Source organism: Anser brachyrhynchus, assembly GCF_964034855.1.
Source record: "Anser brachyrhynchus genome assembly, chromosome: 2".
In the NCBI taxonomy this organism is placed as follows: domain Eukaryota; kingdom Metazoa; phylum Chordata; class Aves; order Anseriformes; family Anatidae; genus Anser; species Anser brachyrhynchus.
Window position 1 is genome coordinate 109967017 of NC_137695.1, and position 27225 is coordinate 109994241.

The 27225-nt window shown below is 41.0% G+C and overlaps 1 protein-coding gene across 4 annotated transcripts in view; it reads left to right on the forward strand.

Annotated features, from left to right (window-relative positions):
* Nucleotides 1-27225, forward strand: part of MYOM1 (myomesin 1) — an 80609-nt gene that overhangs the window by 32250 nt on the left and 21134 nt on the right. For 2 of the 4 annotated variants that reach the window (XR_013947249.1, XM_080581971.1), the window contains exons 12-26: nt 857-1056; nt 2535-2591; nt 2949-3073; nt 4567-4750; nt 5790-5964; nt 7721-7842; nt 8790-9116; nt 10696-10892; nt 12096-12222; nt 12966-13150; nt 14196-14310; nt 21448-21604; nt 22665-22771; nt 22890-22934; nt 26297-26433. Coding sequence is in view for 2 of the 4 variants with exons in the window: in XM_080581971.1 (XP_080438097.1) it covers nt 857-1056; nt 2535-2591; nt 2949-3073; nt 4567-4750; nt 5790-5964; nt 7721-7842; nt 8790-9116; nt 10696-10892; nt 12096-12222; nt 12966-13150; nt 14196-14310; nt 21448-21604; nt 22665-22771; nt 22890-22934; nt 26297-26433 (2260 nt within the window). In the remaining 2 variants the exon portion in view is untranslated. The remainder of the gene's footprint in view (nt 1-856; nt 1057-2534; nt 2592-2948; nt 3074-4566; nt 4751-5789; nt 5965-7720; nt 7843-8789; nt 9117-10695; nt 10893-12095; nt 12223-12965; nt 13151-14195; nt 14311-21447; nt 21605-22664; nt 22772-22889; nt 22935-26296; nt 26434-27225) is intronic. The other 2 variants (XR_013947250.1, XM_080581972.1) reach the window with 1 other exon arrangement.

Consider the following 27225-nt stretch of genomic DNA (forward strand, 5'->3'; position numbering starts at 1 on the left):
GAAATCTAGGTTTGCCCAGATTCACCTCATTCACCACACTCACCTCAGCAGGTATCTCAGCAGCAATAAAAAGCCTCTCCTGAGCTGCTGGTTCCTTTTCCTGCTGACCATGTGGCTGGATGCTGGGAAGCTGCCTACAGTGGGTCCTGGTGTGATGGCTCCTGCTGGCTGCCTGAGCAGGGGTCGCTGCTCTCCCTGGTTCTCTTCTTTCTGCCAAAAAAAAAGTGTCTTGCCAGGTGTGAGGCTTAGCAGTGGGATGAGCACCACCCTGCTGGGTCTTGTCATTGCAACATTTGCAACCACAGCAGCATCCGAAGCAGGGCTTCAAATTCTTCAAATTTGAAGCTGGGTTTCTGACTTCAGTCATATTCACAGCTCTCTGTGCACTGGGTTGGTCACAGATGAAATCTGAACAGAGGCTTCCACGCACTATAAAGCCTGCTATTTTTCTGGCTGTACAGTAGGGCACCGTGCATGCAGGATGAGCTCTGCTCCTGGCAACTGCCAAGGCTACACGTATCTCATGTCCCTTCAAGTATGCTGAAGCTGACACTCCCCAGGCCTCCCAGAGCATACTTTGAAGGGTTGTTCAGTGGAGTGAGCTCTGTCTGTGTCCCCTCCCCAGTTCGGGAAAGACAGAGCACAGCTGCAGGGGATTTGGTGCATAACCAGGTGGCTCTTCAGCCCTGACCCCTCCTGCAGCTGCTTTGGTGTCACCAGCAGACACCAGTGCTGGGGAAGCTGGCTTGCTTCAGGCAATGAACGTGAACAGATGGTCAAACTAAAGGTCCCGGTGCTTGTAGTCAGCGTTTTTCCCTTCCCAGCACTACTCTTTCCTGCTGTTTGTATGTTTCAGGTGTGAAGTTGGCACCACCCACTGGACCCAGTGCAATGAGACTCCTGTGAAATTCGCCCGTTTTCCTGTCACGGGTCTGATTGAGGGCCGCTCCTACATCTTCCGAGTCCGAGCGGTGAACAAAGCTGGCATTAGCCTACCATCCCGGGTGTCCGAGCCCGTGGCGGCCCTGGATCCTGCTGACAGAGCCAGGCTTAGAAGTAAGACACGCTTTTTGCAGCTTGCCTGAAAGACTTAAGAAATTGTATGAAAAATAATTTTAAAAAAAAGTATGACTATTTATTCATAAGCCTTCAAAATCCCACTAGAGGGAGCAATGCAAAAACAAAATATTCTTTGGAGACAACTTTTGCCAAGAAGGATTTGTCTCAGTGCTCTTTGCACAAAGCACTCCAACAGTTTGAATGGCTTTGCTGGCTACAGTGCTGCACTCTGGACTTGCAGAAAGCAGGGAAAAGGCACAGGAGAGTAAATTGCCAGAAGAGACTTGCTTTTGTTCCACCAGCAAAATAGCTGAGTGGATCCTGTGAATAGTCTCCCTCTGTGCCACAGGCAAGAGCAGCTGATTCTGCGCTCATGTGATGACCAAAGTCTTGCAATAACATCAGCAAAATATCAGGGCAGCCCAACAGGTTATTGATCCCGAGCTCTCTGCTTAACAGTGAACTTTTTTACAAGTTGAGGATATTTCTCCTGTAGCCTGGCGACGTCCTAGGCACAAAGGCCTTGGTGAGGAGTTTAACTAAGAGTTTGCTTCAAAATCCCCTTCTCTACCCACACCCCAAAACCACATGCCTGAAATCCAGGTATTTCTACTCATCTCTGAAGTTTTACTATTTAAAATGGCCAGGTTTGACACTACTAGGAAATACCGTGGTCACACATGTGAAACCTGAAGTCTGGGAGGGCTTTTGCTTTTCACTGGGAAGAGTTGAAGCTGTCTCAGGAGAAGGAGTCTGATTTTGGTGGCCTGTTGCATCTCCTTTTCTTCCTCATGATCCACTTTTCTCCCCATCTGCTCCATCTCTACTCTCATTTCCAAAACAAATCAGCCAATGTAAGGTGAAGCACATGGAGGTGGAGAACAGCAACTGCAAAAATTATCTCTGAAAATGCATTGACCTGGCTGATAGCATTGAGCTACATAACTGTGATAATATGATAATGCAAGGGCACTGAGAGAGCCACCCAAAGCATATCAAGTTGGTGTGTGGAGTCAGGCTGAGCAATTTCTGTCTGTGACTGTGACCCTTGTTCTGAAAGCTGGAAATGTGAGGGAAAGTGGGTTAAAAAAAGATGAAGAAGAGCCTTGCCTCTTGCTTTAATGAGTGAGCTTATAAACCAAATGAACAGAGTGTGGAAAATGAAGTTAATTCTCTAAAAACAATTAACTGAGTGAGCTAAATACCTCTGCTTGTCGCTTAAGTGACTTCAGAGAAATTTCAGCAAGGAATATATGCCTCTGTTGATTAATTTTTTCTTGATATATTGATTGCAGAACTACTTTAAACTAGGTTTGAGTGTCCTTACATGAGTAACAGTCACAGCAGTCACCAAGAACTGAGCTCATGTGAATCTTGCAAATGTTAGTTTTGAACCACAAAGGACTCAGTTTGCTCAATATTTCAAAAGTTCCTGAAAGTTCTCATTTCCATCCTCTCTATGACATCTGTTTCAGGTCACCCTTCCGCTCCCTGGACAGGACAGATTATTGTCACTGAGGAAGAACCTGCAGGTAAACACAGCCCTTTTGCCTACAAAAATTTGGCTGAGTAATGAGGAAAACTTCCATTGAGTTCAGTGGACTTTGGCACACACCCAAAGTTCGTTGTTCTCAAGAGTCACTCAACCTTCAACAACGCCAGCTTTAGGTTTCGTTATTCAGGACTTAATAAATAAACATGTCTAACATTAAAACAAGGACATTTAAAACCAGTACGTAGATTACTTTAAATACTATGTTTTCTAAAACTATCAGGTGCCAAGATATGTTAATACCCGTCCTATACTTTAATCACAGCACCAATTCTGATACAAATATGAAGGAATTCATACTCATTTCCATTTCCTACTCTTCTTCCCTGTACTTCAGAGGGTGTTGTTCCTGGTCCACCTACAGACCTCCAAGTTATTGAAGCCACAAAGAACTATGTTGTGCTTAGCTGGAAACCTCCTGGACAGCGGGGCCATGAGGGTATCATGTACTTTGTGGAAAAGGTAAAATCAGAGAAAATCAGAGTCACGTTGTGGCAATCCACTTTAACATTTTCTTTGCCGGCTTTTCTGGAATTTCGTTTCCACTTTCAAACTCAGGCTAGAACCAGAAGTTCATTGACATAATTGTTGCTGTAGATTAAGATAAAGTAGGAGGAAAAGAAAGATGATAGTTATGAAAATGGATGTAGAATGTGTCACACACTGTAATAGCCTTTCATGAACTGTGTCATTGACTGGCCATAGGGTAGATAGGCTGGCAAACCCACTCTATAATGAGAAAGCAAGGTACAAAATCAGAGCTGTATATACATCATTTGTATAAATGAAGCTTGTCTTGTGGGACAGACTGTTAACATTTTGGATGGAGGCATTCTGTGAGAGAGTTTCTGGGCATCAGCACTTTCTTCTCCAGCTGCCTTTTCATATTTATTGTCTGCATTAGCTTTCCATTTGCTTCACCAACTCAACAAAGGTGACAATTTTTCTTTTTCTAGAACAGAATCATTTTTAATTTCAATGTCCTGCTTTTCTGAGCTGTTTTTCACATGGCTGATAGCCTAGAAAGATCTTCACCACCACCATTTTACTAGTGTCTCATGGTTCCCACAAACTTTTTATCTGTACTTTTCCCTATCACTCTAGAGCTGTCATCATGGGAGATATAAATATCTTCCCATTATGTGTTTTTCATCTCTCTTATGAAATCTAGTCTAAATAAATGAGTTTCACTTAGCAACAGTCTCAGAGAGGATGAATATATGAATTTTGAGTTTCCATATAAGAAAGCTTTTTGATAACCTATTGCATGCTGAGTACTGCACATTGATGTCACGTATTGAGATAATGTTCTCCTGAGAATTTGAAATCCCTCAGAAACAGGACCTGTTATTTGAAATTTTCTTTAACGTAAGGCAAAAGTTAATTGTTAATATTAGCAGTATAAGTGACCATGGTATGTAGAGCTTCTAGCAGCAGAAATAAAAACAATTCACAAATAAAATGCACATGCTTTTTTTATTTTTTTCCCCTGGAAAATGGAAGTCAGATTAATTAATTCTGATTAATTCTGGAAGTCACCCAAAAACATTCTCAGGAGTGGCACAATGGCATCTGAAAGCAATATGGTAATATTAGAGGTTTGTTCTCTGGATGATGTTGAATGACTACAGAACTTCTTTTGAGGGTGGTCTATAGGGTAAAATACAGAACTGAATACAGTTGATAGCAAGATCACTTCCTTGCTGTGGGGAAGTGTTTAGCTTTGATATATTAAAAACAGTAAGCTTGTAGGTGTGATTTCTGGAGTAGGTGGACATCTGGCAGATTCATAAGCTTTGAAATACACCTTATTCTCTGGAATGGCCGAAACCAGGAACGTGACTCCTTGTTTTCCATGTCAGACGTGCATTTGATGGTCCATGTAGAAAGCCTTGTCAGGTTAGATTCTCATTGCTCAGAGAGTTTTGTTGCAAAAGTTGTTTCTGGGTTTGCAGTGCGTTGCTGGCACTGAGGAGTGGCAAAGGGTGAACACTGAGATCCCTGTGAAGTCTCCTCGCTTTGCAGTTTTTGATTTGGCTGAAGGCAAATCCTACTGCTTCCGGGTTCGCTGTTGCAATTCAGCTGGAATTGGTGAGCCTTCAGAAGCAACTGAAGCCACTGTGGTGGACGACAAACTTGGTAAGTGTGTGGTCATAAGTATTAAGTTACCTTCATGATATCTTTTCAGTTTATGATGTAATTGTTTTGCTTGAAGATAGCTGTCCAGCTGCTAAATCAAATATGAAGAGTAGTCAGTGATATATTCCCTTTAGTTAAGATAATTTTGGATTGGGTCATTGAACCTCTAACATATAGTCAAATGGCAGACAGAAACCAAGAGAATTAAGCTGCAAATAATAATGCCAAGAACTGTAAAGACTCAAACAATGGAAGAAAATGAAAACTTAAGAAAGGACAAAACCTTTCTGTTTTACTTAGAGTCTTTATTGAAAATAAGCCCAGACATTAGCAGAGTTTAACCTTCCTTGTTTGCCAAATCAAACAAAAGTGAAGAATTTAATACCTATATGGATGCAGAAACTATTTCTACTGGAAGAAAATCCCAGATGTTCACCAAAGTAAAGCATTAGTAGCTTGTCTACTAGCTACGTAGTAGCTTTGTCTACATGAGCATTTTTTTTTTCAGAACAGCAATGCAGATTTGAGTCCCAGGTCATCTCTGTTTACTTCATACTGATTCAGCTCGCAGAACAGTTTGACACACATGAATTACAATTCATTAAGAAGAAGAGTAAAACAGCTCTCTTCAAAAACCACTTAAGATGCATTTTGCTATTTAATAGGGGCATTGGTTTCTGACTTCTGTGAGCTGTACAGAATCCTTCAAAGGGCACCTGACACTTTTTCCCTTTTAGAAAGCTCCAAATGATATCTCTGGTGCAGATGTTCAGCATAGAGAAATAACCCAAATTTAATCTGAAGGAAATGCCCTGAACTGTAGACAATGGAGATGTGAGGAACCTCATCACCAAAAGCTTGAACTTACTGATCCTGTCATGTTGTACCAGATTACTTGCTTGAGATCACAGTGGATTTTAGGGGGGTTAAAAGAGTATTAGTTGCGCTAATACAGTCAAGAACTGAATGTCACCCTTATTTTTTTATTTGCTAAATTTGACTGGCTGGTTATTAATTTATTTCTGTTTCTCTCCCACAGATATCCCCAAGCCTCCTGGCCGTATTATGCCAACTAGGAATACAGACACCTCCGTTGTTGTCACTTGGACAGAACCCCCAGATGCCAAGGAGCTGGTTGGGTACTACATTGAGTCAAGTGTGGTTGGATCTGGTCGTTGGGAACCATGCAATAACAATCCAGTGAAAGGCACGAGGTAATGGATTTGAAAGCATGGAAATTGTGGTCACCAGTTTTTGTTTGTTTGTTTGTTGGTTTTGATTGATTGATTGACTGCGTTTGTGTGATTCCCAGCCACCAAGAGAAACAGCTCACAAGTTCTAGCTATTGTACAACCTATCAGCTTGATGAGAAACAGTACAGTGAGGAATGAGTGAACTTACAAATATGGAAAACTAAACTGCATAATGTTTGGAAGCAAAGTCCTTCATTTAGAAGACTGCAGTAAACATTTATGGGACTGTATATCTAGCATGTCAGGAAGAAATGTGGATTATATCATGCTAACAATATTGCTTTCTAACTACTCTTTCACTTGCAATTATCAAGATATTAATGAACACTCTTAAGCCGCGTGTGATAGTAAGATCTTAGAGGTCTTCTCCAACCTAAACGATTCTATGATTCTATGAATATTACGTGCTTTCATATAGTGTTTCATGCAAGTGTTGGTGAAGTTTTGTGCTATTTGCTTATTTCAGAATATAAAATGTGATTTTATTCACCTTAGAAATAAAAATGTTGTTTTGAATTACAGTATCTTGCTATGTAACTGCACTGTTTAAGTTTCTACCACTGCATTTATATTCTACACAATATAATTTATGATACAGACAGGCACAGGCTGTCTGTTAACTGTTGGTTTTCTGGCTGAGTCAATTTCAAAGCATTAGCTGTAGCTCATAGATTGCTTGCCACAGTACATTTTGACGTTTTGTTTTCTTCACAAATCCGAGTGAAAGCAAATGCTTTAGAAAAGTCTAGTAGAATGGGTAGTGAAAATTCTGTTCTGAAAGTTTTGATTCAGGTTTTATTTTTTTACCCATAGTAAAATTTTGATTTTTTGAATATATTTTATGTTTTCCACATTTTTATTGCTGCTGGACATCATTGCATGATGTCAGCATTGTAAGTGCAGAATATAAAATTATGAAGTAGGGCAAAATAAGAGGAATGTGAAGTAAAATACACTTAAAATACGTATTGAAAAATAAATGTATTTTTAGAGTAAAATGTTGAAACTTCCAAAACACATTTTTTTCCAAACTAAACATTTTCTGTCTTGGGACATTTATTTTTTTTTTCAGGGTGGGTGCCAGAGAAAAATATACTTTTTTTTAATGCAATTATTATGTAATAAAGCAAAAAAACTATTCTAATACAAGTTTGTCTGACTTAGATTATAGAACCAAGAAAATGCAATAAAAATTTGGATACTTTTTTTTAGCTCTTATACAATGCCCTATAATATCTGTGAATGCTAAAATTTTTCACTTCTGATTGGAAGTAAATGATGGGAACTTGTGCTACAGCTGTCTTTTGCTTATGTCATGAAGGTATCCCACATGCAAATATAAACTAGATCTTGTCTCTGAAGATTTTTGCATTGTTTCCATTAAGAAGTATGTGTTTTATACATCATCAAAGGTAAGGTAGGTAAGATAGGTAGGCCCTTTGGTAACAGAAGAACTTGTATAGTCTTAGGTGGGCAAGAGTGTTGGTAAAAAGGGATATATCTAAGGATACATGAATTTAGACATCCTATTTGCGTGAATGAGGTGCTTAGATACATTCTGCATTCTCTGACCTTCACAGAAGTCTCTGGGTTCATGTTTTATCCTCAATTTTCAGAAAGCAGAATAAATTTTACGGAAGAAATGCTTCCCATTCCCATTGATTTTTTTATTTTCTTCATAATAATCTCTAAGTATTCCTTCATTGGTTTGTTTTAGATTCATTTGCCATGGGCTCACTAATGGCGAGAAGTACATTTTCAGAGTCAGAGCTGTTAATGCAGCTGGACTCAGCGAATTTTCCCAGGATTCAGAGCCTATAGAAGTGCAAGCAGCCATTGGTAAGTTATTTTCCATTACTCTGTTCGATGGTAAATATATATAATGTATATATATATCTTAAAAGTAAAGATGTTCTCAGCATTTATTTGTAACTAATTGTTTTGGTTTACATTGCTGTTCACAAATAATGCTTTCTCTATAGAGTCTACCTATTGCCTCACAATCACACTTTCACTGTTACTGCACTCTTGTAGACAGTTCACCTTCACCATTCAGGCTTCTCCAGGTGTTTCTTGTGAACCACTGTAGGAGATCACTGCCAAGTTCACTTCATAGTCATCCTGGAAAAAGGAATGTCATTCTGATCCTCTAATGCGGTATTTATCACCTCTAATGCACACCATCCCATATACAGGCAGCTCCTAAGAAACGTGTTTCTACACCTAAACCTAATAATAAATGTAGTATGCTTTTTGCAAATCTTCTATAACCCTGTGTGTTCTCCCTTTGTTAATGAATTATTTCTGTTTGCCACTGCCTGAACTAATCCATAAGGATTAATGAGATCATTGTACTAGAACAAATTGTGTGTCTGCAACATCCTCACTCTCATTTGTATTGAAATTGCATAACTCTCAGCCATAGAGCAGAGAGGTGTGGCCCCAGGCAATTTTGTGAGATCATGTTAAAAGGATCAAAATATGACTTGGAAGATCTAATACTAAAATAATTATAGCAGGTGAAGATTACCATTAACTTTTCATTTTTCTTCTGCTCTGAAAATTAGACATTATTAAGAGAACATAATTTGTGAGGATGTTGAGAGGTATTCTATGCATTTCAGATTTCTGTGAGTCTGTGCTTAGCTTTTTGTCCATAAAAACTGTGATTTGTCATATTTTGGCTGTATTGTTTACTGTTTGCATTTTTTCACTCTGTTGAGTAAATTAAGAAAAAATAATGTACTCTAATTAAAAATGTCTTTGCTGTTTTCTGGCAATTATAGGGGGAGGACTGCTTCATGGTGTGTGTCCTGAACTGAGTGGTAAAGCTGGCGGACTAACAGACTGCACTACCAGCTGGGAAGGCATGCATGAGTCCTCCCAGCCTATATTTGACACAGATGCTTTGCTAAAATGCAATGCTAAATTTAATAGAGACCCGCTACCCAGTAGCTCTGACAAACTGGGCAGTACAGGAGACAATAACATGAGAGAAATGGTTAAGGACGCTGTCACATCTGCACCACAAAAAGTTGCTGCTAAGCAGGCAAGTAAGTCTCGACCCGGGGATCCTTTGACACTGGAAAAAGTGACAAAGAAGAAAGATGTAGGTGAGAGTTAATAAATAAATAGCTCTGGTACATCCACTTTGGATGGTTGCAACCTGTCCTCATCCACACCGCAAGTGAACGTTCTCTCCAGTGATGCATCTTCCAGCAGACCTATTAATTATGTGCTCAACTCTCTGTTAAGGTCATTGTGCCTGTAATGTTATCAGAGACCGCTTCGCAAACTTAGGAGCTATTGAAAGTGAAACATATGCACCCATTTACTAATTTAATAGCTTGCCTGAGTACATATTAATGTATCCAATATTCTATATCACATCCATAATTTGTTCTCTGTTAGGAGTCTTCTTACCCAGTCTCTGGGTTATGTGTGTTTGAAGGAAACAAAATCTGGTTATGATGGTAAGCATGAAAATCTATGTTGTGTTAAGATACATGAAGATCCTTTGTGGATTTATGCCTAAGCTACAGCTTATCCTCTGAGATGCAGTGCTAATGAACGTTGTGTTGTATCTCTGACTAATGGTAATACATAATGAGGGATACCTATTAAGTCGAAGACACATGGACAAAATCACATTTTATGTTGTCAACACCTAAACACCCATCATGCCTAAGAAATATGGAGCTTGAATTTCATTTAAGTCCTGGTACCTGGCCAGTGAACTAATTTAGTTCACCTCCCGTGCCATGGGAGATTTATGAAGTGAGATCCAAAAAGCTTGTAGCCAACAAACTGCAGGCACCTGGGGCTAGCTGACTCCATGATAAAACACCAAAGACAAAGGGAAACGTATGTGATGAAGGATTTCCATCAAAATTAGAACCTGAAGGTCACAAACAGTGCTCTTAACTGGTACATGATATACTGAGTGTGGGCAAATATTACCCCAATAGATATAGAGAAAGCATTATAAGAAAATGGGTTGGGATGAAGTTAATGATTTCTGTATTGTTAAAAAGTGTTAAAAAAAAAAGAGGATAATGCTATAAATTTTCTAAAGTAAGTTCCAGTAACAGACATGTTCCATTTCCGGTCAGTCTACGGTGCCTGTGATCATGCTTCCTTCCATTAAGGTAAGATGATGTGAAGGGTGCAATGATAAAATCTGCACAGTGTGTAAATTTAATAATAAAAATAAAATATAGATAAGCTATATTCTGTGAAGGGAAGAATGTGAGCCTATTAAACAAATGAGCTACAATAATTATGTGTGTGAAAAAAGGTTCACTTTCAGCAAAAGAAAACAAATCATTGCATCTCCAACTTTTAACTTTTCTTGTAATGTTAGTTTTAGTTCCTCATTTTTCACAGTTTTAAAGCAATTCCTCATCACTTACATCAGAGCTGCAATTGCAACACATTCTTTCACTATGTATTAGCTTGCTTCTCAAAAAACAAATGATTTTGAAAATTAATTCCTATGCAGTTTGGATTTTTACATTTGCTTCATGGAAGCTTTTATTCAGCATTTCTCATTCCAGCGAAACTCCCCCTGACCATGCAAATATTCTCCTACCCTGGAAATGCCCGATCGGGGCCACCTGAATATGGTAACCAAATGCCTGTCTGCCTTTTGAAATATTACTTCCTACTTATGTGTTTTTCATGTTGAAACAGCTGCTCCATCTCCACCTTATGACATCACGGTACTTGAGAGTGTTCGTGACTCGATGGTGCTAGGATGGAAACAACCCAAAGTCACCGGTGGAACTGAAATTACCGGCTACTACGTGAACTATCGTGAAGTGATTGGTGGAGTCCCAGGGAAATGGATGGAGGCCAACATTAAGGCCATTAGTGAGAGGGCATACAGGGTAAGAGGTCCACCTCTGCTATTGCTGGGGGTGCGAACAATATTTCCAAAAGACACCTCAAAGATTAAAATGAATCATGATTCAGTGCGCAGATTGCTGTTCAGAGGCTTTTACATCTATGGTACACATTTCTGTTGTGTCTTCTCGTGCAAACATACCTTAAGTATATTAAGAATCATATTAAATTATTAGTTTTATTTCCTCTAAGGTTTTTAAGAGTCTTTGCTTGAAAGGTGGTACACAAATAATGGAGATTATTACACTAGTAACGGTGACCTCAGAAAACTAACAGATGGTATTAAAGCAGTGGTTTTGCGTTCGTTAGTTAATGTGTTATGGAAACTGCAGCTTCTTGTACTACAGAAATTCCATAGTGCAGTGAAATACTCTTATCATGCCACTAGCTTTCTTGTTAGTGTTTGTTCAAGGTGATAAAGATTGTCTGTTCACAGAAGTTTTATGTATACTTTTAGTGCAATGTCCACATTGTTAACCTTATTTCATTAATCCTCGTTTAACAAGTAACTCAGTAAAGAATAGAGAAGCATATGGATGAGAAAATTTAATTAATTTTGTTAAACTTCTCGGCAAAATTATTTGCAAACTTACCTGTTATTCTGGCACCAACAGTCATCTGTGAATTCATTCCTCTGGACATAGCCTACATTTTTGTTAGTCAGGCCCTCACAATGACTGGCATTCCTACTGGGCTTGGTGGACCTACCCCAGTACTTAGTGGTGGTGGAACCAGCTCTGTGCCAGCTGGCTTTTGTGATTAGTTCTTGACCCGATTTAGAGGTACATTGCTAGCTACAACCTAGCTGAGCTGCTTTACAATTGTAAAGTAATGCTGGGACTGGGCTTCACCCTGCTGCAAGGACAACTCTTGCCTGAAGTGAACTAGCTCTCTATCACGAGACATACTAGTATACCTGTTGAGCAATACCCTGCGCCCTCCCTGACAACCAAAATGTCTTTCAATATGAACAGGGTTTTAGAGTTTGAGCATGCTAAGAACACTCATGTCTGCTCTACCACCGAAAAAGGAAAGGCAAGAAAGTTATCCCCTTATGTATGATGTCAATAAAGCTTTCATCTCTTCAGGCACTTAAAAGCATGCTCATGTGCTGAATAATTGTCATTGTAACTTTCTCCTAAAACCTTAATCCAAAGTTAATAAGTACCATTTTATTGGTTCTGCAGATACAAAACCTGAAGGAAAACATGGTGTACCAGTTCCAGGTGGCTGCAGCAAACCTGGCTGGGGTCGGGACACCCTCCCTACCCAGTCAGCCCTTCAAATGTGAAGAATGGACCATTGCTGTACCTGGTAGGATCCTGAGTGGGATGTTGAGGTTACTGCCAGCCACGAGGTGCTCTTGGACAAATAATCTAAATTCTCAATGTCCTCAGTTCCAGGGGAGCCAATGGGCTCTGAAGTTCATACCCAGGCCTACATCTCCATCACTTTGTTTTAATGCACTTGCACTGAGGCATTAAACAATCCCCATGTAACCAGGAGCAATTTACAAGCAGCTTGTATTTTCTTTATCTTTCCTGCTTCGTTTCTGTACTGTGTCTTCCACCATGCTTCCTGGTTTAAATGGTAGACATAAACACCTAAGGGACAAGGCAGAGAAGAATGAAGTCCTGTAGCCTGTGTGTAAACATATTGCTTCAAGGCCAGATCTCTAACCTTTTAACACTCACTGAAATTAGTGAAAACAATCTCCATTGACTTCAGTGGACTTCAGAACAGTCCTTGAAGCAGCATGTCAGCTTAATAATTAACTTATTTCCCCGACTTTAGAGATTATTTGTCATTTCTGTTTGTTCATGGATATTTGATCAAGATACCAAATCTCAAAAATTTGGATTGTTTTTGGGGCTAGTCTTTTTATTAGGTATAGGTCATATTCATATCTGGTCCAGATCTGACAAAGGAACTGCACCTGTTGTGTCAGGTCTGCGTGTGCAATGTGGTGTCTGGTTTTGGTTTTTGAAGATTTATGCATTAGTCCCTTTGGGCTTTCTTTTGATACCACAACTCCAATTTTCACTCTTACCTTTCAGGGCCACCTCATGATGTCACGTACACAGAAGTCAGGAAGGACTCTTTGGTTTTATTGTGGAAGGAACCAGTTTATACTGGTCGTAGTCCTATAGCTGGTTATTATATTGATATGAAGGAAACTGAAGCAAAGGAGGAACATTGGAGAAGTGTCAATGAGAAGCCACTTCAAAAGAAATTCTTGAAGGTAAAATAGTTTAAGATTCAAATACAAGTATAATGGTACAATCTTGAGGTATTCAGTCATAGATGATATCATCTTACATTGAGCATGGCTCCATTTAATGAAACACTAGGATACACGTGTATAATGAATGGGTAGTCAGACATGGCAGTGACTTGCAAGAGGATATGGTATGACAAGCCTAAAACCAAAAGGAAACACTCCTAAATCTACTTATCATTCTTATAACACAAGAGACATCCCTAACATTTGCTTGCTCAAAGGGTAAGTTAGGCATCACTACACAAGAATGGATGACACGAACACAGATTTTGTGATAATGTGGCAGGTGATTCTTTCTAACACAAAGTACTCTCTCTACACATTTCATGCCAAGTTAAGTCCAAGCTTTTTCTACTATTATAACACATCATTTTGTGGAATGACTTCTAAATAAGGGATCACCTGTATCTCAATTCCAGATATACATCTGAAGTGGCTTCACTACTTTTGTGCTTTTCAGAACATTTGTAAGATATTCCCCTTAGGGTGTGATCCTTTCATACATGTTTTAAAGGAGCATTTGCAGGTGTTAGAATATTATTAAGATTGCTCAAGTCACTACAAAGCATAAAAGCATAGGGTTAAGTGCCTTTCTGGTTCTAGATGGGTGTGACTGGGACATTTTACCCTGATAATTTTGTTTTTAAGAGCCAGAATTTACCTGCAGTAAGACTGTCCTGTTCCAGAGGTCAACGGACATGAGTTAAAAACATCCTGTTCCAATAATAATACAACAATGCTCCTTTTATAAATAAATCAATGACAGTTATGACACTGGCTAAATGTTAGCTATGCATACAAGGAAAGAGCAAAACAAATAGATTAGTCATGCCACTCGAACTGAGAAAAAAAAAATGAGGAAGAAATATCTGTCAACTAGAAAAAGGAGCAAAACAAAAAAGAAAGGAAATATAATTGTCAAGCATCCAGACTAGAACTGTAAGAAATGTGAAATGGAAATCAGTGTTTTGTAACAAATCATGCACGTATTGTTTGCTTCCTGCAGATAGGTGGCCTAACAGAAGGTGTGAGCTATGTGTTCCGTGTGCGGGCGACAAACCAGGCTGGTGTTGGGAAACCATCGAATACCACTGATCCTGTCGTAGCTGAGACACGACCAGGTTTGTTAGAAATGCTTCCTCTTTTTTGTTGTATTTAAAGAGGTTCCTGTTTGTGTGGTATGTTTGCACACCGGCTGCATGCGAACAATCTGACCCCCCCCCAAGTCAAACATTTTTACTATGCAGGAAACAAGTTGAGGGTCATATCTTACTTTTTTTTCACATGAATTTTAAGGTCAGAACAGATTTTCTTACCATAACTACCTGTTCAGGAATATAGAAATACAATAAAGTTGTAATACTTGTATGTAGCAAAAAAAGATGCACTAAAATCAGCCCAACCAAAAAATTGTGCAGGTGTAGGTTTTGCCCTTCCTATAATAAATCAGTTTTTTATCTCTCTCTTTTCTTTAATTTATGCAATGTGCCTGAGGAAAGGGTAAAAGAAATTACTATTTTCCCTTGGCATTTAAAGCAAAGGTTTTAAAAATTTAGTCAAGTCATTTTGGAGACCATCTTCAGGAAGAATTCAAGTGCAACTGTTCGCTGGATTCATCCTTGATACCTGGCACTAGCACGTCTATAATGCCAGAAGAAAAACAGGAACTGGTACAGTGACAGAATCTCTGTACCTGGAACTTCAGAAACCCCCTGAGCTTTATTACAATAGATAGTTATCATGGGTGACTTGGGTGAGCAGCTTTTTGTCACCAGTTCCCTAACAGGAAACACAAGCATGGGCATGTGTCTCTGAGAGCCTTCCTTTCTTTGTCCTCGTTCGTGGTCAGAAGGTTACCGAGTAACAGATTTTTGTCTCTTCATAAGAGATGGGACCTCAGATGCAAAATTAAAAATAAACAAACAATAGAACAAGGTAATTTTAAAGCTCTGTGGCCTACTCCACGGACTATGTTAGAAGTGGAGGGGCTGGACCCACCATACCCATGTTTTTCCTCAGACAAATTCCTTTCCTCTGCTGGCAGACTTCCGTGCCTCATCCCACCTGAGAAGGTTTCTCAGAGCCCTAAGGGCGCAGGAAAGGAGGCAGGGGCATGGGGAGCACAAGCAGCAGTGCAGGGACACTGACGGCTGGCACAAGCCAAGGAGGTGATGACCTGGGCAGGCGGCTGCCTACACAACAGCCCTGGCTATTGGGTTGATAGCTGCTCCTGCCTGGAGAAACAGTTGGGGTTTATGTGGAATGGTATCGACTGTGAGGGGCTGAGCAGGTCCAACTGCTCAGGGGAACTATAGGCCTGGGGAACTATAGGCCTGTTAGTTTGACCTCGGTGCCAGGGAAGCTCATGGAGCAGATTATCTTGAGTGTCATCACGGGGCATTTACAGGGCAACCAGGCAATCAGACCCAGTCAGCATGGGTTTATGAAAGGCAGGTCCTGCTTGATGAACCTGATCTCCTTCTATGACCAAGTGACGCGCTTAGTGGATGAGGGAAAGGCTGTGGATGTGGTCTACCTTGACTTCAGTGAGGCTTTTGACACCGTTTCCCACAACATTCTCCTCGAGAAACTGGCTGCTCGTGGCTTGGACTGGCGTACGCTTTGTTGGGTTAAAAACTGGCTGGATGGCCGGGCCCAAAGAGTTGTGGTGAATGGAGCCAAATCTGGTTGGAGGCCGGTTACTAGTGGAGACCCCCAGGGCTCAGTGCTGGGGCTGGTCCTCTTTAATATCTTTATCGAAGACCTGGATGAGGGGATCGAGTGCACCCTCAGTAAGTTTGCAGACGACACCAAGTTAGGTGCGTGTGTCGATCTGCTCGAGGGCAGGAAGGCTCTGCAGGAGGATCTGGATAGGCTGGACCGATGGGCTGAGGTCAACTGTATGAAGTTCAACAAGGCCAAGTGCCGGGTCCTGCACCTGGGGCACAACAACCCCAAGCAGAGCTACAGGCTGGGAGATGAGTGGCTGGAAAGCTGCCTGGCTGAGAAGGACCTGGGAGTACTGGTTGATAGGCAGCTGAATATGAGCCAGCAGTGTGCTCAGGTGGCCAAGAAGGCCAACAGCATCCTGGCCTGTATAAGAAGCAGTGTGGCCAGCAGGTCTAAGGAGGTGATTGTCCCCCTGTACTTGGCTCTGGTGAGGCCGCACCTCGAGTACTGTGTTCAGTTTTGGGCCCCTCGCTACAGGAAGGACATGGACGTGCTCGAGCGAGTCCAGAGAAGGGCGACCAAGCTGGTGAGGGGTCTGGAGATCAAGTCTTACGAGGAACGGCTGAGGGAGCTGGGCTTGTTCAGCATGGAGAAGAGGAGGCTCAGGGGAGACCTCATCGCTCTCTATAGGTACCTTAAAGGAGGCTGTAGCAAGGTGGGGGTTGGTCTATTCGCCCACGTGCCTGGTGACAGGACGAGGGGGAATGGGCTAAAGTTGCGCCAGGGGAGGTTTAGGTTGGATGTTAGGAAGAACTTCTTTACCGAAAGGGTTGTTAGGCATTGGAATGGGCTGCCCAGGGAGGTGGTTGAGTCGCCATCCCTGGAGGTCTTTAAAAGACGTTTAGATGTAGCCCTTAGTGATATGGTTTAGTGGAGGACTTGTTAGTGTTAGGGCAGAGGTTGGACTAGATGATCTTGGCGGTCTCTTCCAACCTAGACGATTCTGTGAACTGGTGAGAATCAGTTCCCATTCCCACCCTGGCTCCCTCAGAAGCATTTTCCCAGCATCCTTCCCCTGGTTCTGCCTCCCAGGTCCATTTTTACCAGTCCCATCCCTGCAGTAGCACTGGGCCAGCCCTCATAAATGCCTAGTCCTTCCGCCCAGGAAAGCAAAAATACTAAGAAGCCTTGAATTAGCTCCCAGTGAGTCAAGAAAGCCTGAAAAGGGAGGTTCAAAGCTGGGGGTATAAAAGAACTGGAAAACTTGGAATGGGAAGACTGGAGTGACTTAGTGAAGCTGGGATGAGAAGAAGGGGTGGAAGTAGTGGATGGCAGGTTGAGAGGGGGCAAGATTGTGGTATGGAGACAAAAGAGGATAATCATGTGGGCAAAAAGGTCTTGGGGCACGAGAGCAAGGTATGAGCTGTGGAAGGACTAAGAACACTTAGCTGAGAATAGGTTTGGGCTAGACTAGGAGGAATTTGCGTTGGTAGTGGAGATGTGGATTGCTCTCTGATGAGAAAATCAGCGGCCTGAAAATGGTCACAGATTGAAGCAGGAGTATGGAGCTGGGAGCTCTAAGGACTGGAGGCTTGGGAAGCAGAGGCCGTGAGATGTTTGGGAGAAATAAAGGCAAAATCAGGAGTACGGGAACTCTGCAGTGCTCTGCTGTACTGGATGAGATGAAAGGGGGCACCACAGGGTAACTCTTACCATAACAACAGCAATATCCAAAGTAACAGGGCATGCAGGATGGCTAGTTCCTCTGCTCATCTGCCATCCATCCCTCAGCTTCATCTCTCACAGCCACTGCATCTTCTTTTTTCTTTCAAGAATACGGTAACCCTAATTTTAGATCTACAAACCACTGAAGCACTAGGCTGATTTCCATCACCTGCAAGTGGAGCAAGGCAAGACTAAGGAGCTTGTTCTTGAAAACGGCTTAGATACTGCAACAACAACCACTCTCAAAACAAAAATCAAACCAATATTAGCACTAAAGTTTTGGTTTTATTAATACATTTTCCTTCAAGGTTAATATCTGTCAGACTTTCGATAAAAACTTGTTATGATAATAAACTTCAAGTGTACTAAGTAAGGGATTGGTCATGCCATTAGAATTCCAAAAATACACAAATGTAAACTCTTGCAAAGATGATAATCATGACCAAAAAAAAACCCAGCAATTTTGACGTTCTTTCCAATGAGAACCATGCCCAACCTGGGAATATGAACGTGAGCAGATCGTTTGTTTTGCAGACATCACCATTAGAGAAGGAGATGCATCTCAGGACTGTGGCCCTTTTGCAAGCCAGGCTGGTGTTCAGAGGGATCACAAGAAAGTCAGAGTTTGGCCAGTGAAATCTCAGGGAAGCTGAAAATGATTTACTTATACAAATCTGGTTGACCCATATTTTGAGCTGAGGTCTGCAGATACAGTATTCACCAAACTAAGCCTCTTAAAAGTGTTAAGAAGGAACAAAAGGCTTATTAAAAAAATATTTCAGAAAGCAGTCACTTGGGTAGGCTTTCAGCTTTCTCACTCAAACCACACAAATCTCAAGAACAATCACACCATTTTAAAAACTGCCACAAATTATTTGGTGTTGCCCAATGAATGCTGCTTTTGTTGACATCTTCAATGGAGACAAAATACTGTCAGGTCTCTGTAGACAATTCCTGCTGGAATGTGGCTGGAATGTTGCTTTTGGCAAATGTCTAAAATCACCAGGAGACTGAGCTGTCTAACCAAAGAATGTAAGTAAATAACAACCTGAATGAAAATATTTGTTTTAATACGAGTGGTAGCAATTTTCTTTATCCAGTAACGTATGTTACTATAATGGTGCAATACTTTGCATCCATCTTCTGATTGAAAACCATATTCAGTTTTTACAGTTATCTCTTAAAACTAAATGAAAAGCCCATACACATTAAAATAAATAAACAAATAAAAATCCAGGCTAGTTTTGAGCTGTAACTTTGTCTCCACACAAAATCACTTTGGTATGTATGGATCTCACAAGAGGCAGGGGAAGTCCAGGAGCAGACTGCAACTCTTCCCCATTACTTCCCGGGTTTGCCCTTAGTCCTTGTGCACTTTGGTGCAAACTGAAGTTAGCTTCTCATCCTGCATCAGTTGCTTCAGGAGAGCTTGGCACAGGAGTATGATCTGCCCTGGGGGTCAGACTATGGGGTCTGACTGTCACCCTCACCTGAAGAGCTTCACTGAGGGATTTTGTGAAAGGAACCTTTTTACAGGAGGGCTCCTGCACATTTCTGTGAATCCTAGGCTATAAGACCATGCACTTGAGGGCTGTTTCTGCCAGAGCAACCTGCTCTTAGTTACATCTGCGAGGCTCACCTGGCCTCTCAGAACAGAATCAGGAACACACTAAGATTGTATAAAATAAGTTACCTGTTTTTTTCTGACACTACCTTAGGTGCTGCTATGACTGAAGCCATAGCAGACCTAAAAATTTAACCCTATGGCTGCCACAGCTTGCATCAACTGTTTCACTTTAATCACACACCCATTTATCCATCAAAATCCCTTCAGCTAACAAATAGGCAATGTCCACCTTGAGAAGAGAGGTGGGCAGTGTGTTTTGAAAGTTTTAAGGCTGAATCTCAGAAATTAATGAAATACTGTCCCATTCAACTTCTTTTTTGATTATCTGTGGACAAGATGATGCCAGTAACTCTAGTGTTTTGAAGCTGTCTGCTTTATCTTAATTTTAGCTCTTTCCATTCAGTGCAATGAAACTCTCAGATCAATGGAGATAATCAATATTTGATCTGCCATCTAAGTATTTTATTTCTTATGATAACTTTAAGAGTGACTTTGGGTGCTCTGTAGAAACCATCAAGCTATCTAGCGAAGGGAAATTAGACTACTACTGTTGGAGCAGCCTCTTTGGTTTCACATTGTAGGACAGGTGGAGTAGTTTAAAAATATATATTTTTATTATATATGCTCAGTAGTTTAAAAATATATATTTTTTCTTACTTGCACATAAATATTAGAAGTAAAAACCGTCATCACTTCTGGAGATACATGCTATGCATTGTTATCATAATGTCAGTGCTTTAAAAGAAATATAAAGGATGTTGCCCTTTGTAGGGACCTTCTGGCTGTGATTCTTTGCACATTGCATAAGTTGCCATCCAAAGATTCATGTGCTAATGATCTACAGGAAACTAAATACTAATGAAATATAAAGTGATGAATTTGCATATAATAAATTACGTTATAACATTCTTGAAAAATGTGCAGCTACCTGGAAAAATATTTGTAGACCAAAACACCTATTGGTACTCATTGTGCTTCATTGCTGTGAGGGCTGGTAAATAATAGGACCAAAACAAGAATATTAAACTAATCTTTCATTAAACAGTTATGGCAAATTATAAAGAATAAGAAGGCTGCACGTACACCAATTGTCATTACAGGAGCTACTCAGTGCTGGACAGGACATGTATAATACTAGGGTGACAAAACACAGAAATCTCCTTGCATACTTGAGGCTCATTAAGAATTATGCTGAAAACAAAGCTCTTAATTTCAATGTCAGGAATAGGGCTCTAGTCTTTAAGATACAATATGTTGTGGAGAAAGCATGTCGTTAGCATTCCGGGCAGCCTGAAATTGTCTTAGACTGAGTAATATACCACGAGTGCCCCATTCAGATGTAAGACCAAGCTCAGAGCTGTTCAGAGGAGGAAGCTGGATGTCCTCCAGCACATCTCAGTTCTCTGTGGTATTCTCAGACAAGCTGTTGAAATGAAAGTTAATGCCACAGATGACGAAACGCCCAGATGAAATTCCCTCGGCTTCACCAGTGTGCAAGGGAGCAGGCAGGAGGTACACTCAGGTTCCTGACCTGGGCCTCACTCTCAGGGCCCTGTAAGGACAAACTGGGTCACCTTATTCAGCTCAAGGACTGCAGGTACTGGCAAAACAGGGTGGGCGACTTAGCCGCTAATTGCAAATATTCACTCCCTTTGTGGGCCCAGGATTAATGCTGCAGACGGTGGCAGGGCCAGATGCCAAGCATAGCAATTAAACCAACCTCCTGGAGTGAACCCAGAGTCCCTGAAAATGTGCCTCGGTTGCACAAATGAGCGCTGCTTGGGCGGCTCGGTTGTTTCCTCTTTTACCTCCTGCACCTTTTCAAACATCTGCATTTGTACCCAGTATTCCCTTTAGAGCTCTTATTTGACTAGGGAATGAGAAATTCATACTACATAATGAAAGCGCTGACTACCCCTTAGCTGGAAAAATATTGCTATTTAATATTTCAAGCATTTAATGGATTTAGAGACTTGCTTCCTCCCCCTCTTTCCCCCCTTTAGGTTTTTCCAGAGCAAATATCATAAATCTCATGTGTGCTTAGACATGTTCAAATAAATCAATTGATTTATGATGCTCTTTAATCTGTTCCTTAATTTTACGGCCTAGAACAAAAAATTCTAATCATGAATCAAGGACTGAGGATGCCAATGTTTTCAGCAATTTATGTGCATCTATATACATTTGTTTGCTGGTATCTCTAAGAAAGCGGAATTGCCTTGTTCTGATCTTTCAGGAACTAAGGAAGTGGTGGTCAATGTGGATGACAATGGAGTAATTTCCTTGAACTTTGAATGTGATCAGATGTCTCCAAACTCTAAATTTGTTTGGTCCAAGAATTATGAACCAATTGAGGACGACTCTCGGCTGGACATTGATACCAAAGGCGGAAGGTAAGAGCCCTCAGCAGTAACAGTCATCCCATGTTTGATAAACCTAGGCTGGTCACAGAAATCGATCCTTTCTGGATGAAAGGATCAGTAAGAATTGTATCTGCCTTTGTTACTAAAAGGCTCTGGATGAGTATGTTGTTCTCCAACAAGTCCCTGTGCAGACCATTGGGCAATTGTAGTTTGCACAGAATGAGTCAGGCCTCCTGATTAAGCAATTAAGTTACATTTAGGCATAGGGTGAGAAAATTGGTGCTCTGTCCTCTTACAACCTGGCAATCAGGACAGATGATCATGATTCCTATTGCTGTCACTGTAAAGGTCCAAAAGCTAAAATTGTCTGCTTGCAAAATGCTTTTACCATGTAGCGCTGTCACAATCTTCTGAGGAGGTCCCTGTTTTGATCACCTCACCATAGCCTGATTTGATAACTTTCACAATGCTCCACGAGCCTAATATGTTTCTTCAGGCATTTTTCAAAAAGGAAGAAATAGCAAATGCACAGGTGGAGCCTATGAAGCTATGTGCTCTTACAGCTATAGAAACCATAGGGGAAGAAATGGTGGGTCATACCACTCTTGGTATTGCATATGAAAATTGAATCAGCCTGCACTTACAGTATCCTTCCACACTCACGAAAGACCTGACAAATGCTTTTAAGTATGTGTGAGCTAGCTTTGGCTAGCTCCAGTACTGTTGGCACTACCTGAGAGCTTATTCAGCTTCCTGGAGAGGTTGTGTAGGTTGTGCAGAGGTTGTGCAGCAGAGGCAATTGGTCAGCCTTTACTCTTATGGTCTCATGGATGCTCCTGGATCTCCCTTCTCTCTTTGCTTTAGTAACCGATTCCTCTTAGTCCAGATGTACTGGCTGTGCCATCGCGATTTGTACCACACGTGGTAGGGCAAAATAAACCACACCTGGTTTATTTTGGTCAGGACCCCTGTATTTGCCTTTTAGTCAGAGCAAAAGCTTAAAAAAGTTTGTTTTTATTGTGTGTTATAAAAGGGACCTTGGTTCAGACTGATCTCACCTTTTTGTCAAAATGTTTCATTTTTTCTAAAGGTCAAAAGCAACCTTTAAGGATCTTGGAGAAGATGACTTGGGAATTTACTCCTGTGTTGTTACAGACACTGATGGAGTTTCATCAAGCTACACAATTGATGAAGAAGGTAGATACACAATGTCTATTAAGCATGCCTGTTTTGCTTTCACTTCTGTTTTTTCCTGCTGCTGTGTCTCTCATATCCATAAGGTATGCACACCTATCTTTTTTCATGTCTTTTGCAGAAATGAAACGTCTGCTTGCTCTGAGCCATGAACACAAATTCCCAAGTAAGTGAATCAAGCATGTCTGTAGGGGAGAGATTTGCATGCGCACGGGTATGTATCACAAAGCTCCTGCCAGCATCAGATTGTGAAACTGCTACAGTAATTTCAAGTGAAAGTGTTTTTGAACTGAAAATCTAAGATTCCTTTTTTTTTTTTTTCTTTTCTTTTTTCTCTCAGTACGTTTGTGTATTGCTCTTGTTCTTCCTCTTCTTTTGCAGGCTGCTGGTCTAAGCATATACTAAGTCTCTATATTAGATTGAAAATAAGTATCCCAATGGCTTTATTTCTTCTGCCATGCAGCTTTTTTTACTTACTCAGAATGCCTAAGCTGATTTGAAAACCTGAGCTTGAAAAATTTTCTGCCCCTCTAACTTCACCCCAACTGAAGTTAACAGAAGTTAAAAGAAAGGCTAAGAGAACAAGCAACTGTAGTAAATTCAGCTCTAATGATATATATATATATGTACAGAATTTTTCAGCTGAAATTCCTCCCTCTTTTCTGTAATACTTGATAGTAAGAGCACCTTTCTTTTTGCTTGGAAGGATATTTTTGTCATGTCCACAGAACTCTTATACCTTTATGATATCCTGGCTGTAGTACAACCCTGTTATTTTCAGTGGAATGTGACTCGAATAACTGAAGAAAATAATAAATTGAATTGTAGAAAGAATCCTATTACACACAACGTGACGAGATCTAAGCCTTGTCTCATCTCCTGCCACTACCATCTCTTGTGCTTTGTTCCAGACACTACTGCTCTTGCCTGGGTTTTAATATCTTCAGCTTTGTGCTTGTGCTGCTGGCACCTCAGCCAGCTCAGCCCACATTGTGCCTCCCAGGCCAGTCAAACTCGGCTGCAGACATTGCCTGTCTTTCTGCACGCATCATCTCTCTTTCTCATTTCCCTCTCTGCCTTTTCCACTTCAGCTCTGCTCTTCCCAGCATATCGTACCAACTTTTGACGGCCTAATGACAGCCCAAGCACCCCTTTCTTTACTCCTGCTCCTCCCAGACGTTTCCTCTTCATCAGGTCTTCAGGGCGAGCGTTAGTCATCACAACCCCTTATTGCTGTCACTCGCCCCAACCCTTCTCCACTGAGTGCTCTTCCACACTCTCTGTTAATAACTAATGTCATGAAATAAGTTCCTCAGGACAAGACTGGGGAGTTGGGTTTTTAATGTGTTTTTGGGTGTCAGTATGCTCCCAGCTGTGCACGAACTTCATGGAAAAACAGACCAAAAAAAAAAAAAAAAAGAGATTACTGCAGAATGTATTGTAATGTTTCAAGGAGAAAACTGCTTTTCTTGCTTTGACCATCCTAGGCCCTGTAGACTCTCAAAAAAAAAACCAAACCAAAACAAAACAAAAAACACACAGATTGTCTAACTTCAGTCTAGTTGCACATGGTAATTTGTGATGCTATACAAATAAGACGTAAAACCTTGTAAGTATGATGGCTGGAAAATCCCTGAAGTCACTCAGTTGGTGTTTAGTAAAATGGAATTTATTTTTTTTAAATAAGTCTTTTGCTCGTGGAATACTGTTACATGGATCTCTCTGATTCCTTTGGACTGCGGAGTGAATGGCCTTTTCCCAAAATATAAAGCTTTTACATCCTTTCAGCCCCTTCTTGAACAGTTCCTGAGATATTTTCCTCTCTCCCATTTTAGACTAAGATATTAATAGTTAATTACATGCAAATCAACTGGGAGTTTAACATTGCCATGGAGCTGGCAGTGAAACAAAAGCAGTGCAGCCTGATATCTATTCTCATCCTCATCCTGTTGCTTCTGAGACTCCTGTAGCATTTCAGGCGCTTTGTTCTGAGAAATCATGCAGCTCCCGAGATTCCTTTTGTTTCTCTCAAGCAATGCAGGAGGGAAGGAAGCTTCACAAGTACCATTTCCACTGCTGGGGCACACTCATAACCTGGTCCCTTTTGGTACCGCTTTCCCCCACAACTCCTTTTTAACCATTTTTTTTTCTCTTCCAGGTTATGCCCATGTCTTTTTCATATTTTTTTTTCCCCAGGACTGTTGCCTCACCTCCCAGAAGCTTTATTTTCACCAAAGATATGTTCTGTACCACCAAAATGTACATGAGTGTGGAAAAGTATAGGTGCATGGAAGGGGTCCCCATATGAAAGGAAGACACAGGGAGACCTCACACGTGGCCACTACCTGGGATTGACAGCAGGGTAGAATGGCAGCTCTGCTCCAGAAGGCACCCTGTTGTTTAGGGTGGTGAAAACAGGAAGATGAGAGATGCCAGAAAACTACCCCAGTCCCAGTCCTCTCCTGCTGCAGCTAGGCTTTTCACACATGAAGTTAAATAAACAACCCCGTCCTGTGATTTGTCTGGGAGAAGGTGTAGGTTGACACCCATCACCACACCACATAATCAAGCATTTTGCAATGTGTTTGTACGCTCTCCTCGGTTACACCCTTGCAATGCAGACTTTACATTGCTGTGAAAGTGGAGGTTGGGGTTCATATATAGCATACGTGCTCCTAAGAGTATGAGGTTTTGGAAACTTGAGCATCCACTAGGACAGCTAAAATGATGGTAATTAAAAAAAATGAGCAATGTGCCCAAATATCAGAGTCTAAATGCCTGTATTTAATGTTGCTGATTAAAATCTCTTAACAAGAATTTAAAGTGAAGGCACACAGAGGACTTTTACTAACAAGAACAAGGAAAAGTTTAAAAGCCCTACAGTTAGCTACAGTAGAGTACTCTTTACAGGATTATTTTTTCCTGCTTACACAAGGAATTGTTCTATATGTCAGGATTTCCATTATTCATACGTAAACAAAATGTACTGGGGAGATTTGGGGTATGTTGTGATACTTCGTGTATTCTGGAGATAAAGGTTCCACTCCGCAAAGATCAAAGTACTTATAAAAGTCTCCCAGCCTGCAATTCACCAGCTGACTTTCTGATCTGCCTTTGTGCTTGTTTGTTGTTGTTGTTGTTTTTCCACTGAGTCAATTCCCTGCCTTAAAATAACATTGTTAAGTGACTCATTAAAGATGTGCCTGCACTATACAGGCTCACATCATGCTGCAGAGATGCTTACAGTTTACCTTTGGCCTTGTACTAGAATGGAGGAGCCCCAGCACAACTCAACTTATCAGTGTTTCTGCTCTGTTCAGACCTAGTGATAGAAAGATCAAATGATGCAATCTTGCCTGTCACCCTGTGTACATGTGGGTGGAGAGGTATTCCAACTATATGAAGAGCTGTCATAAGCTAGTCACCTTGCATACATTAGCTGAAAGAAAGACGTGGCTTTTACAGAAGAAGATAGTTGTTGGGGCACAGGCAAAGTATATGCTTCATTCTTGTCTTTCTTCTTTGTAGCTGTTCCACTTGTCTCTGAGCTGGCAGTGGAAATTTTGGAAAAAGGAGAAGTGAGGTTCTGGTTGCAAGCTGAAAAACTGTCTGGCAATGCAAAGGCCAACTTTGTATTTAATGATAAGGAGATTTTTAATGGAGAGGTAAGGTTTTTCATTGCTTACAGATGTTTGCATGTTTATAACCAATGAGTGTTAATGTCTCCAATACGCTTCCAACTAGTGTTCCATGCTAGTGCATTTTTGTCATAAATGGCATATTTCATCAAAAACATCACTAGGAAGACTTTGTCCATAGTTTTCAGCTCCAGCTGAATTTTAGTGGATGCAGTTTATAATGTGGAATTAAATGACTTCCTGCCACCTTTGTGAGTACCAGATGGTCTGTTAACTAATGGATACCATAAGAGTTCCTGCAGTGAGGTAGTCACAGGTAAGTAACTCCTGTGGTCTTCAAGGAGTCACTGCAGTTGCCCAGATTCATCCCATGTCTTTTATCTATGGCTTATCTACGGCCCTTGTGGTCACTTCACACATCACTTTGCTGTTTGGAGGAATTTATTACACCAAGGGAAAATTCCCAAGTGGTTGTTTGCAGTAGCAGAGCTTGTTACTTATGAAGACAGGATGTGTCATGCTTTTGTTGCAATACTGATAGCAGTTAGAAGGCAAGGACAGAGCTTCTCTAGACTCCCTAGGGAAGTGGTCATGGCACTGAGCCCGCTGGAGTTCAAGAGGGTTTGGACAATGCTCTCAGACACGTGGTCTGATTTTTGGGTGGTCCTTTGGGGACCCAGGAGTTGGACTCGATGATCCTTGTTGGTCCCTTCCAACTCAGGAAATTCTATGATGATTCACTCTACACAAAAATTTATATAAATATTGTCTCATAGATGACAATGTTCTGAAGAGGTGCAAATCTAAACCTTAATAATG